This window comes from Macaca thibetana, chromosome X (assembly GCF_024542745.1).
Source record: "Macaca thibetana thibetana isolate TM-01 chromosome X, ASM2454274v1, whole genome shotgun sequence".
NCBI classification, from domain to species: domain Eukaryota; kingdom Metazoa; phylum Chordata; class Mammalia; order Primates; family Cercopithecidae; genus Macaca; species Macaca thibetana.
In genome coordinates this window covers 21,151,648-21,166,311 of record NC_065598.1, presented here as the reverse complement: position 1 = coordinate 21,166,311, position 14,664 = coordinate 21,151,648, and the positions used below count along the sequence as shown (strand labels likewise).

General features: G+C 34.5%; 2 protein-coding genes across 9 annotated transcripts in view; both read right to left on the bottom strand.

Moving 5' to 3' along the window:
* SMS (spermine synthase) overlaps positions 1-14,664 on the bottom strand; it is an 863,947-nt gene that overhangs the window by 490,151 nt on the left and 359,132 nt on the right. The gene's annotated exons all lie outside the window — the stretch shown is intronic.
* CNKSR2 (connector enhancer of kinase suppressor of Ras 2) overlaps positions 1-14,664 on the bottom strand; it is a 287,770-nt gene that overhangs the window by 135,202 nt on the left and 137,904 nt on the right. For 4 of the 8 annotated variants that reach the window (XM_050775072.1, XM_050775073.1, XM_050775076.1 and 1 more), the window contains exon 9: positions 1,388-1,534. The exons of the other annotated variants lie outside the window; for them this stretch is intronic. In XM_050775072.1, the coding sequence (XP_050631029.1) occupies positions 1,388-1,534 (147 nt within the window). The remainder of the gene's footprint in view (positions 1-1,387; positions 1,535-14,664) is intronic. 8 annotated transcript variants of the gene reach the window in all.

Genomic DNA, 14,664 nt, shown 5'->3' with positions numbered 1-14,664 from the left:
AAGGCCTTAATGTTGACACATATATGCATTTTTATATTACTTAAGTATAATGCCAACGGCCAATAAGTAGTAAAGTTTCAAACAATGAGAAATCATTATAATCTATAAAGCCATTCATGTATAACGGAGAATTTTGATTCTTAGGAAAAAAATCTATGAATAATAAAAGGTACTAATATAGAGCTTAATAACAATTTACATAGCAGTGACAATAATGCATTTCATATACTGCTTTCCTTTTTAATATGAATAATGGGCCATGTTCCAGTTCAATGGGCAATCTAATTTTTTTTTAATTAACTTCTAAGAAAAGGTAATAGTCTCATTTTAAAAATGCACATTTTGTGAAGGACAAAAATTACTTAAGTTTAAAAATTATATCCTGACTGGAGTAGAAGAAAATTCATTACATCCTTGCCTTTCATCAATCAGAATCGTATTTTTATAACTTTGAAGATAATGCTTAATAAATATGTTATCAACGTTAAGAGCAACATTTCATGCTGAAGAGTGATGTTTCATGCTGAAGAAAAATGCAAAAATTCTAGTGCAACAATTTCCTTATTTTTGCCACCTTACAAGGTGGAAAGAGAAAAACGATCAGTCAGGAGGAATGTACAAGGCACATTTCTTTTTAAGAGATGGAGTCTCTGTTGCCCAGGCTGGAGTGCAGTAGCATGATCATAGTTCACTGCAACCTCATACTCCTGGGCTCACATGATCCTCCTGCCTCAGCCTCCCAAGTAGCTGGGACTACAGGCGCATACCACCATGCCTGGCTAAGTTTTTAATTTTTTGTACAGATGGGGTTATGCTATGTTGCCCAGGCTGGTCTTGAACTCCTGGCCTCAAGTGATCCACCTGCCTCAGCCTCCTAAAGTGCTGGAATTACAGGTGTGAGTCACTGCACCCAGTGTGTACTAGGTGCATTTTAATTACTAATATAAAATTTCATTTTCCTACTGTTTATAAATTACTATTACTATTTAATGAACTGATTTAAAAGAATTCTATAAACTATCACTTAGCTTCTTCTAAAAGAGTATGTGGGTATAACAAAAAATAGAAGATCATATCATAAAAATGAACCATCTTATTTTCATTCTATTCATATTTTGGAATGAAATAAATTGTGACCTTTCGGAATTATGCTTTAAATGTTTACAAATTAAGGCAGAGTTGTTTTTCATTTGGGTTTTAGATACTCTCGGATTTCATCACAATTAAGCCTATTAGAATAGCTGTGAAGAGATCATTTCACAAACAACTTTTCAAAAGCATACAAGATTAATCCATATGCTGCTGAGATGAGGCACAATAAAGAAGCATTACTGAGATAATCTATGGCTAAAATGATGGTGTATGACTTATGATTAAGCTTCATTACCTGCAGAGCAAGGGGCTTCCATCTCATATTTTTCAGTAAAGCTGGTGCTGAGGTAAGCATGCTCTGAGGTCGCTTTTTCAAAGTTAAGATAACACCACTCGGGTCCTCTCGTAGTGCATTCACCAAATTTTTCAACTGCCACCCCACCTGGTAACCAGCAAAATCATTACAATAAAATTGAGGTACAGTATTCAAAGATTTAATGTTCTCCCCCTTTAATAAGATTAGTAAAAAAAAAAAAAAAGTCACATAATTGGTGTACCATCCTATCAATTTTCAGGAGATACATACTCAAGAAATTTTATCTTTGAATTGATTAACCATGTTATTGCATTAGTCCATATCATTATGAGACAACATAATGGACATTTACCATGTCAAAGCAAAGACTAAAATGGTATCCTACCAATGGAGTACTTCAGAATGTAATGAAATTATGTCACCATTAATGCGGCTCAGCTGCTAGGTCTAGATCCAAGCTCTGTTCACCAGTATAGTTAAAAATCTATATGCCTGAAAACAAGGATTTGGCAATGTCCTCAGCTTACAAACTACACCACAAGCTTACTCATCACCATCTTTTAGAGATAAGTGGTACCAGTGTCTCTAAATTAGACTGATATTTTACTACCAATAGCTGGTACTGACATACCAAGGCAACATTCTTATGCATGGACAAGAGCAGCAATACAATAAGCCTTTTACCATGCTATAAAGACAGAACAAAAATAACAAGGTAACACTACTCCAATGAAGCAGCTATTGGAAATGTGTTCCAAACAACCCTATAAACTTAAAATATAATGTGCTAAATTTAATGAAGTCATCCTATTTGAATATCACCTAAAAACATATTGTGTAATTAAAATCAAAGTACTTGATAAATGTCTTGAAATCGGGCTCAACTGCATCCCGTTAAAATTACTTCACTCTTCATCCTTTTAAAATTCTGAACATAGAATAATTTTTGTTACTTTGCTTTGAAAACGGACTAGTGATGCAGTATCAAGTAACTGAAATCCTAGAAACTATGCTTTAAAGAAACACATTAAAATGTCTATTATTCCAAGTTGTTTTTTTAAAAAAAAAAATTTCACATTTAAAAGAGAGAAGAACCTTTTATCCCAAACCCTAATGGATTATACTTTTCCAGGATGTGTTATATAAACACACTAGGTCAAAATTTATCCTGAATTGCACGTAGGATTTAGCAAATGGTCTGAACAGTGATACAGTTTCTTCCTAGGCATCCAAGTTAAAGATAATTAGTGCCTTCTGTCTTTAATAATAATCATGTTTTTGACTGGGAGATATTTGTCAAGCCGGAGAGAATGAGCACTTCCACCAAAAGCAGCATAGACCAGACTATGAAGAAGAGGTAATCTGGAATGCGGCTATTATGGAATGGGGACTTTTGTATATTTAACAAGCATTCATCTAAATTGCAACATCAACTATAGCTGAATTAAGTGTTGGTGAAGTTAGAACAAACAAGAAGTGAGATGTTATAATGCTTAAAATCTCAGGGGGTCTCAGATATGAATCAAAATGATCATTATACTTGGATAACCTGAATAAGACTGCCAGTTTTTTTTGTTTTGTTTTGTTTTTTTAAATCACATTAATGTGGATCAACTACAGTAATGGAACTGGTCAAATGCCTCCCCTTACATGTAAGTGGGGACTATTATGTGCCCAAAGGTATATTACATTGATTCTGATTCCTCTGATAGCTGTGTAGTATCTGTACAGCCAAGAGTTAAAGCAAAGGGAGTTCAAATCCAAGGGTTCATTTTGCTTGCCAAAAAAAATATGAATGCACATTTTGAATTACAAGTTTGGGGGGAGAAAACATACTACTTATACAAAGAGTTTGGGAACAACTTATTAATGATAACCACATTTTATTATTTAATTATTCACTCAATTGCTAACTATACTAAAGTGGTCAATGTGATGGCCATAATCTTTTTTCCAGCACATCTATTCTCGATTTACACATTGATTTCTACTCACCAATTTCTTTTCATTTTACTTATTACAAAATTTGAAGATTTTAAAGGCTAGATGGTATTTTCCTATGAAATTTTTAGTGCAATTTGATTCATCCTATTCTTTCACACTTTCTATGTGCTCTTTTCAAGAAAACAATTCCAAAAAACAGAATTGCTTTTTTTTTTGACAGAGTCTCGCTCTGTCGCCCAGGCTGGAGTGCAGTGGCACGATCTTTGCTCACTGCAAGCTCCGCCTCCCGGGTTCACGCCATTCTCCTGCCTCAGCCTCCCAAGTAGTTGGGACTACAGGCGCCTGCCATCACGCCCGGCTAATTTTTGTATTTTTGTATTTTCAGTATTTCTAGTAGAGACGGGATTTCACCGTGTTAGCCAGGATGGTCTCGATCTCCTGACCTCGTGATCCACCCACCGTGGCCTCCCAAAGTGCTGGGATTACAGGCATAAGCCACCGTGCCCAGCTTAGAATTGCTTTTCTATCAGAAAGTAGAATTGGTTTCTGATAAGAAAATTCATTTGGGTGGATTTTAATTTTACAGCTGAAAGTTATTTAATGGCAGAAAATTTGGGTATCTAATTTTACTATTTTTAAATCAGCCTTTTATTATTTACATGACATTAACAATGTTTAAAACAAAAGCAAAGAAATATACATCAAGACTGTATATTACATATCTTTGGCTCCCAAATTCTACTTCCACTACCTTAAGGAAATGATTGGATAAAAGCACAAAAATAAATGTGCAACATATGTGTCACGGTACTGTTTAAATCAACCAAAAATTGTACATTATGTAAATGTATCCATGAGTAAGGGATATAAAAATTGTGTAAAAAAAAGTAAGTTCCAAAATAGCAAACATAATTTAATTCCACTTTTGTTAAAGAATGTACATAAATATAGAAAACACCATTAATGGTGGTTCAATTAAAGGGAGTAAGGACTTGCAATATATACTTTCTTCTTTATACTTTTATTTCCTAAACTTTTGGCAATAAGTGTGAGTTACTCTTGTAAACAAACAAAACCAACAAAATACATGAACCTAGTCTATGAATAGCAACATTCCAATTAGAAAATAATAAATTTTATGAATTACCTAATCAGGACTGTTTGATATGGATGGAAAATTTCTACCAAAACTGCAGAACCAGAAAGGCAACACTACTATTTAAAACACAAAAAGGTGGTGACGGAGAAGTAAAATCTGCTCTATGCATTTATAAATATAAATTTATTATTCAGGTGTACTCAGTAAGCCAAGAACTATGCTATCCACTATTTTTGATTCAGTGAATGATCTCAGTAGATACTCCACTTCAGTATTAAATCAGTTTCACTTAGAAATTATTAAATAGGAATGAAGCCTACTGAGTAATTTACAGCCTATGTGTAACATTTTTCTTAATAACATACGTAGGTTTTAGCTATATCAGTCCCATCCTAGTACTTGTATACACATAAACAGCAACCAGAGCTGCGCCTTTCTCATTTGAATAGTCCTTTTTTTCCTTAGTCCTCTCTCAAACTCCTTAAATTTGAATCATTTCTATCTTCTTTACCAAATATAACTCTTAACACTTTCCCCCCATTTATTGGTTTTGGTCATGTTCTACTAGAAGTCAAATATGACATGGTGCTAGAGCTCCAGTACAAATAATTCCAGTCTCTGGGATATTCTAACATACCTTTAGCCATATAAAATATATAAATACGTGTTAATCATTTTTCTTTTCTTTTTTTCTTTCTGGTTTTTTTTTGAGACAGAGTTTCACTCTTGTTGCCTGGGCTAGAGTGCAATGGTGCGATCTTGGCTCACTGTAACCTCCGCCTCCCGGGTTCAAAGTGATTCTCCTGTCTCAGCCTCCCAAGTAGCTGGGATTACAGGCATGCACTACCACACCTGACTAATTTTGTATTTTTAGTAGACACAGGTTTTCTCCATGTTGGTCAGGCTGGTCTCAAACTCCCGACCTCAGGTGATCTGCCAACCTTGGCCTCCCAAAGTGCTGGGATTATAGGCGTTGAGCCACTGTGCTTGGCCGTTAATCATTTTTCTAGGTTAGTTTTCCATTTTTTCATTTAAGTTTCTGGTTGTGGTTTAAAAATATTCAGTGTGTGAAACTTAAATTAGAAACCATGTAAAGATTTAACAGTAATACATAGAATGGCTGTAAAGTACTCTTTCCACTGGCTGTAATCAAAGTATATACTAGCAGGTAGAGAGAGTTTTGAAAGAAGGAAGAAGAGGTCCTAGTGGTTACTAATATAATAATAACTAATATAAAAGTGTAAGCTGCTAATATTGGAAGGAATTAAATAAGGTGCAAAATTTAAAGAATTTTTTTTTTTTTTTTGAGACAGGGTTTTACTCCTTTGCCCAGGCTGGAGTGCAGTGGCACCACCATGGCTCAATGCAGCCTTGACCTCCCAGGCTCAAGCAATCTTCCCAGCTCAGCCTCCAGAGTAGCTGGAACTACAGGTGTACACTACCATGACTGCCTAATTTTTATTTTTTTGTAGAGATGAGGGTCTCACTATGTTGCCAGGGCTGGGCTCTAACTCCTGGGTTCAAGAAATTTCCCCATCTTGGCCTCCCAAAGTGCTGGGATTATAGGCATGAACCACCACATCCAGAGATGAAAAATATTCTAATAGTCAAAGATATCCAAAAAAGAATTTGGCTGACTTGTGAAACAGATCAATATCAAGAGATGTTTCAATATTCTTGCATAGGTCAAATAATTAGGTAACTTTCAGTCACAATACATTCCAACTTTAAAACACAGAGTGGGTAGGAACATGAAAATAGATGATAAAGATTAGTTTGAGTAAAATAACATGGTTCTGTTACATCTCTGCCTACCTGTCCTCCATCTTTTCTTCCTCTTCCCTACCAATAAGTGTACCTGTTTCCTCTAGGCTAAGTGTTACACACCTTTCTAATACTTCATGCTGTCTTCTTACAATAATCTCTGTCAAAAGCTTTCACCAACAACTTCCTGCATGATTCCCAAATCTTTCTACCATTCCTGCTTCCTATCAATAACTCTAGAGTTATTTCCAACTGTTTAGCTTGTCCACGTTAATAGCTACTGAATAATCGCAAGCATCAACAATTCACTGTGCCAGATTCTTCATATCTATGTTACATTCTTTTTCTTTATATTTTCATTCTTACAAAAGCCTAATGAGGTAAACTATTAAACCCAATTTATGTGTGTAGAAACTGAAGCAAGAAGAGATTGTTTTCTTGGCCAAGATTACAAAAATAGTAAGCGGTGAAGCCAGAACTTACATTAATGTCTTTTCAATTCTAAAGCACAGTATTTTCCCTTGAATATCCACTGGTAGCTCACATGAATACAAGACTTTAAAAATGAAACTCATTATCTCTTTACTTTCATTCACCAGAAAAACAAACAAACAAACAAAAAAACCCAAACAAACCAAAAAACTCCCTGTCGTACTCTAAAGTTGGGAGTTTGGAGTCACCTGTGACTTCTCTCCTCTTTTTAATCTATTTTGTGTCCTAACAAATAGATCCTAGCAACTAATGCCTGTTCTCACTGCCATAGTTCTGGCTTGAATACCTACTGCTAGACTGAAACCAGAATCTTAACCTGTCTTTCTGCTTCTAGTCTTTTGCAACTCCAAAATACTGCTACAGTGTAAAAGTTTTCTGTTTCAAAACCTTTAATAGCTCTCCAAAGGCCCAACTAAGGAACAAATAACCAATACTCAAACAGGTCCTTTGTCAGTATGGTTGATTATAGCTTTTTCAGATTATTTTTCTTCAATGTGGTTCTCAAACTTTAGCATGTGTTAGATTCCTTGAAGCCTTGTTAAAAGAATGCTGAGTTTTAACCCCCAGGGTTTTTGATCCAGTAGTTCTGGAGTCAGGCCTGAGAATTCCTCCACCCACCCTTTATTTCCTAATACAAGTTTCCAAGTGAGGCTGATATTACTGGCCTAAAGAACCACAATTTGAGAACCTCTGTAATAGATTATGAGCTCCTTGAAGGCAGTGACTTGCCCATGTCTAGATCAGTTTAGGTGTTTCACATGTTTCTGAGACTAGATATAACTCATAAGTATTTATTGTGTGTCTTCCACATAGTATGAATACAACGGTGAATGCAGCACAGCCTGTGCCTCGTTAAGGAGCAATAAACAGTTACAATGCAGTAAGTACCTCAATAGGGTGAATACAGGGTGCAATAGGAGCCCCGAACAGGGGCACCTAACCCATCCTTGAGGGTCTAATGAAGGTTTCCAGTGAGTTTAAGCCAAATTCTTTGGGACTTGGACAGGTGAAGATGTGGAGGTTGAGGGGGTAAACAAGGCTCTGAGGCAAAGTATCACTGGTTTGAGCAACTTTCAGTAGTTCAGTACACATAGATGACAGAACAAGGGAAGGAGTAATGAGGCAGGAGAAACACACAGAGTTCAGATGAGTATAAGAGGCTTTTAGAAAGTTGATAATTAAATGAGTTAGTTGAGTAATGAATATACGTTTCCTTCAAACACTGTGCTTTTCTCTTTCGCTGTATCTTTGCAAAAGCACTCTTCCCTCTGCTTGTAATTTTTCTCTCACTTATAAAATCTTACCTATCCATAAAGATTCATCTTACATGCAGTACCCATTATAAAGCCTCTTTTTAAAGGTGACATCATATTTTCCTCATGTGAATCTCACAGCATACTGCATAACTTGACTAGTGAGCTGATATGGTGACATGATGATGTAAATGTTTCAGAAACAATAAAGGGCCTTGAAACTCGAAAGGAGGGTTTAGTTTTGTACATAAAACCAAGATGTAGTATTAAAATATTCTTTAAATGTAATATACTTAAAATTTGTCACATAAAAGATTAAATGACCTCTCATCCAAAAAAGTAAAACACTTGATACTAAAGCTGCAACATTCCGTACCCCAAATTTTCAAGTAAACTTTCTCCTTATAAACGAACCTTTGAAAAAATATTTCTATCTTTAATACTCCAGACCTAAAGTCATAGCGATGTGATTAAGACAAGGAAAGGAACAGTGGGTATAGATCCTATTTGCCCTAGAAAAATTTTACTTTATCATACACATCATATAAACACTGTTATGAAGGTGTTTTTTCAGAAAAATATTTTGTAGTGCTTTTTCAATATTTTCATAGATTAATTCATTCACATTAATTTCATGGGCTAAAATGAATCTTTATAAAACCACCATATGCATTTTTACACAAAATGTCTTATTATTAGCTATAATGTTTTTCACATACACTGAACTACTATTATCTTCCTCATTATCCAAGGTAGCAGAAGTCAGTGTCTACAAGCAACGGCAAGTCATATAGCTTACTAATTTATATATAATCCCCAACATGTACATTAAAATGTATTTTATACACAACACAAACAGGATTAAAATTTCCCAAGAAGGTCATTAAGGAATCCCAAGTGCTAAAAGCCAGAGGTTCTGCTTTCTTGTGGATGGGGCTTGTAATTGTTTTGATCAGGCTGAAGCAGACAGCAGGTGTTCCTTTGTGAAGGACAACATAAGTGGGTAGGTCCTGGAAAATTGGTTGCCTGGATTAGGTGCACAAGAGGCTTTGGGGTTGGTGCTGAAGAGATGATAGGCTTCTTTTCCCCTCGGTACACAGAGGGAAGAAGTTGTCTCTGACCCTTTTAGAACTTGCCCTGGTCTGCTTTCCAAATAACAGCTGGTGAATTATTTGACTAACATATGAAAAGATAATTTCTACTCTATGGTCCCAAGTAGCCAGTTACAAATAAACATAAAGGTAAGAATTTAAGCCTATCAACCCAGACCTTCTTTACCTTTTTCAGGGCTATATTTGGAGTTGCAAGAGAGCATCTTTATACCCACAAGCAGGAAGATAGAACATTTCTTAAAATATTTTCAAAGTTATTACCCTACACAAGACAAAGAAACAGATTCATTATCAACATTTACACACACTCCTGTGTTTACACACACTGTTACTCACAGGTTGTAATGTATAAATGATACCTTTTCCCAAACGAAATTTTAGAGACTAGAAGTATGCCTGTATGAAGGTCTGATGAGTCATGCTACACCCAAATATCCTCCTGCTCTTTTTAAGAGCACTGAAGAGACTTAATTCAATACACAAGCCATCATGCTGCCGCTAATGACACTCTCTGTCTTTGCCTATTTTTTTGGTGCTGACATATTTATTATCATGTTCTGTTTCTTTGTGTTACTAAAAAGATACTGAAGTATCTAATAAATTAAACATTTTATACCAATGACTACCTTTTTCTTTGGGAAAACAATCTATGTGAAGGAAATAGCATACTGTTATAAACACTTCAGAAATAATGAATTTTGATATACAATGCCTTTCAAAGATCCTAAAACTATTAAATAATGAGTACCAATCTACAAAATCCACCTTCACCTAATTTTTTCCCACAAAATATTAATTAAAAAGTCTTACAATATTAAAGTCTACTACATTTGAAGATATCTTAATTTTGTTCTTTCACAGTCATTCATTCACTGAACAGAAATAAAGAATTAGTCATGGTTCAGGTACAAAGGAATATAAGCTAATGTGTATGCAGTGGTTAAGGAACTATGCAAATAAGTGATTTTTAACCCTAGCTTAGAGTAACTTAAATAGGTAACTCAGAGTACTCAGAAATGCCCCAAGGTTTACCTATTTTAAATAAAACTTTAGTGTTGATATTTTTATAAACATGATTCAAAGACAGTCTTGGGAAAAGATAAAAGGAACAAATATTTGAAAAGAAGAAATATGGGAAAGATTTTATTTTCATTAGAGAAAAAATGCCCACAATTTAATGTCTTTATTCATTGACCCATTCTTCATCTCACATCCTCCTGATCTTTATATGGCACTTATCCACTGAAATAAGAGTATGTCAAGGCATTTGGTTTTTTAACGTGACTTAATTTCAACGTAAAACTTAGACCATGTTGAGCTGCTCACAATCTGAATTTACATATATCTTTTTAATACTTAATATTTTCATGTGAATTTCACAGTTATGAATATGTGTGCATATATAATGTGTGTATAACTATATAGTATTTAAAAAGAAAGCATTAACAGAGAACATAATTTCTCACAGCTAAAGATGGACAGGGAGTCCAAGACAGAGAGCCAACTCACACACTACAAGAAGCTAGCACTTTTTTCTCCCCTGGAATCTTTTTCCCCCACATTCAAGAAGTTCTGAGAGCTAAATCAGAATTTCTTGATTGACTCATAATTAAGTTCATGGGAGAAAGAAAATAGTGATAATAATTTTTCATGTAAGTTTTATGAATCACCCACATAGTTTTACCAAAGGTGGTGACTTTTCATACCCTGTTACTTGCACTATCTCCTGTAACCTATCACTTATATTAACTGCGGACTTTGCATAGTTGGTGTCTTGACCTTTGGTGACAAGCTGATTCCAAAGCTGTGGGTATAGTTCAGCACTTTGAACATACAGCTCACTTTCCCTTCTCCCCTTCCAATATGGCATTTGGTAATGTTGTGGTCTTTCAAAGTTAAAGGTTTATTTTGGAGACTTCATGGTTTTCATTCATATACGCTACAGAAAACTAAAAGCCAATTTTGCTTTTATTTCAGCATCATTCATAATGTCCTTTTACTTCATCAAAACATAAAACTGAATGGGTCTGAAAGCTTTTGCTAAAGAGAGAAAAGGAGGAAGACAATCACATTGTAGTGAAAGGTAGAGCTGTAATGTAAACCTCTGATCATACTGTAGAACCTCAGTCCCCAAAAGAGCAGTAACATATTTTAAAATAACCACAATAATACAGGTTCTTCTCTTTTTGAGACAGGGTCTCACTCTGTTGTCCAGGCTGGAGTGCAGTGGAACTATCATAGCCCTCTGCAACCTTGAAACTTCTGGGCTCAAGTGATCTTCCTGCCTCAGCCTCCTGACTAGTTTGAACTACAAACACATGCTGCGACACCTGGCTAATTTTTAAAATTAGACGTGGTCTCGCTATGTTGCCCAGGCTGGTCTTGAACTTCTAGCCTCAAGCAATCCCCCTCCACCCTGGCCTCCCAAAGTGCTGGAATTACAGGCATGAGCCACCGCCCTCAGCCACCATACAGGCCTTTAACTAATTTTTTAATCAAGATATTTGCATGGGTTATTAAGTTATTAAATTTCAGCCATTCCTTCCTATATTTCATTTCTGTTCTTCTTACAAAGATGCTGGAAAAATATGTATTTTGAAATAAAAAGAAAAGACTCCCAGTCACCAAAGCCAAAGAGTAAAATGAAGCATCCTTATCTAAAATGTTAAAGCTCCCATTTATAAGAATTTTGGGGAAAATCTATACTTATAAAAAATTCATGCTTAAATTTAATTCAGGAACCTAAATGACAAAATTAAAAAGCAACTCAAACCCTAGTATTTAAAAAGTAATATGTTTAAAAATGTACAACTTTGCTATAAATGATTTTAACAATGTCATTTACTAGCAGACATGTAACAAAAATATGCTTATTTGAAAATTTAGCAAATACTGCAATATATGTATATATTTATCAAAACACAAAACTAAAGCACATATATGTGTACATATATATATATATAGCTAAAAGCATTCTAAATCTTTATTAATAGAAATTTTAGTAAAAAAAAAAAAAAAAAAAAAAACTTCTGTAATGGCCCTAAGTATTTTCACTGTAGAAGTTACCTTTAGAAATCACTTTACCAAAATTCCAGCAACTCAGACAAAAAAGAGAACTCAATGTCAGCTCCAAATGAGATCACAATGAACTTCGAATACCATTTTTCCAACTTTTAAAAATCCTTTATTGTCCACTATTAGGATAATAAGATGCAGAAGGGACAGTGTGAGAGGAAATGTAAAAGTGGCTATATTACCTACAATTTGAGCTACCATGCCAATCAGAATATTAATTTAGTGGATGAAACCTATGCTTGAGTCCTAGGGCTAAATAAACTAAAAAGAACTTAAGATTAATGCCATTATCTATTGAATTTCCAATTATATGGTTTCTATAGTGTTTCCCTTTCATGTGATGATTTTTTTATTGAGCAGTTAAATGTTATCTACTGATTGCCTACTCCTACTATGAAAAGGAAGTGGATTGGGCAATTGTGACTGGCAGACTCTTGCTTTTTTGAGAGATTACCAAAAAACAAAAACAAAAACAAAAACAAAAAAAAACCACGTGGGGGGGGGGGACTGAGGATGATACTGATTTGCAAATGAGCCATACACTTAATAAGTTAATAAGCCAGAGTAGGTGAGAACTTCAGCCAATAGATACATTTTAAACACATAAAATAAAGTTATAAGGAAACTAAAAATTCCATGTAAAATAACTAGATCACAGTAACCACACGTTGAAACTGAAAGATAAAGTTTAATCATAAAAATGAAACAGTAACCATTTTAAAAAAGCAACTACTCTTCCTGATAAAGCTAGTAAGAACTGCACAAATAAGAAAGAAACAAATCAGGATGCACAGATCTGCAGAGAAAATAAATTGGTTAACAGGAAGTAACTATTATTGAGATATCATACAATTTATCTCCTTTATATAAGGACTTAAGATAATAAATTTTAGTTTGATGACAGAAACATGAAATATATTGGATGATAAAGTAATAAATTGATTTCTCTGTACAAAATAAAAATACAGTTTATATCAACATGTATCACTTCAAAACCAGTTTCCACACATTCTCATCAAATCCATAATGTTCAATGTGAAATAAAAGAAAAACAATCTATGAAGCTCTCATAAACTATCTACTATATATGGTAGAATCTGAAAGAAAATATTATTATGAGTAACTGAAATCACTGATGTATTGTTTCCTTAATTTCTGGTAAATGTCTCTTCATAATTTTTCCCCCTTCCAAAAGAGAATGATTCACTTGTTCTATTTTAGAATACCGATTTCATAGAATTCTAACACAGTTATTTTAGGCTATTATAAGAACCCATTATTTATTAGGCAATATGTTAAACACCATGCTAACATAATTAATCTCTGTAGTCCATAAACATGTGTGTTTACAGGAATAAGATGTGGGGTACACCAGAAATACTGCCCCTTGTGGTCTCAGTTTTCAATATCTTAGGTGTATGGAATTATATGATAAATACTTTCTACTCTGAGAAAGCAGAACAGAATATGCAAGAATAAATAAAACTTAATGAGATGAAGAGTGGAGGAGAAATAGTCCAGTGAGAAGAGATGAGAATGATAAAGAAAAGAAAATGGAATTAGAAGAAAATAAAAAAAATAAAGACAACAATGTAGCAAATTAAAAAGAGAAAGTAAGTACATCTGCTGTTAAGACATCATCATAGTATTGATTCCACTCAATGACTCATTCATTTCTGCTGAAGTCCAGGGAAGGAGGTAAACTGAGATGGAGGGAAAAGGAGAGATGAACATTAAGGGGTTACCACACTCTCCATTCATTCTGATTATGTTGGCTTCTCCTTTGAACAATATTCTCCTGTTGTTCTGGGGCTGAAGGAACAAGAGAGTGAGGACAGAGTCCAAAATGAGAGACAAGAGTGAGAGTAAGGGAGACACATAAATGAAGTTAGATGAAGTTTTGAGATAGTCCTTCAATCTGTTCCCTCCTCCCACACTTTCTGCCATCCCTAGCCTTGCTCAACTATGTTTGTCATTTTGGAGGTAGCAAAAACCACTAGCTTATAGTACTTATCTTCCATCTCTCACTAATCAATGTAGAATATCCTATTTGCTGCAGTCTATCTTCTTCTTGACTATCCCAACCTGGTTATTTTCCATTCCAGTATCCTTTATAGCCTCATCTATTGAACCATTTCTTGCCATAATGTAGTCGTCAGGTTCCAGAATACCTTTCAAAATAACAGTGAATAAGTTTTAATATTTATACAAAATAAAAGGAAAACTTTCCAAATGTTATTAATAGATTCAAACATCATATATGCCACTCTTTTCAAGTGATATTACTAAGAGACTGTTTTTAGTACGGATAGAATCTTTAGAACCCTTGCACACCAAAAAGAGTATTAACATGAAATTGAACAGATTATAAATATTCCCCAATATTTTTAATAACTATAAGTAGTCTCATCAGCTAAAAAAAAATGTGTTAAAAGTGCATCATGAGGGCAGAGTTGCTGCATCAAACTATGCCGAGGTATCTCCCAGAGAGAGGGATGTAGTGGCAGATGAAGTGGA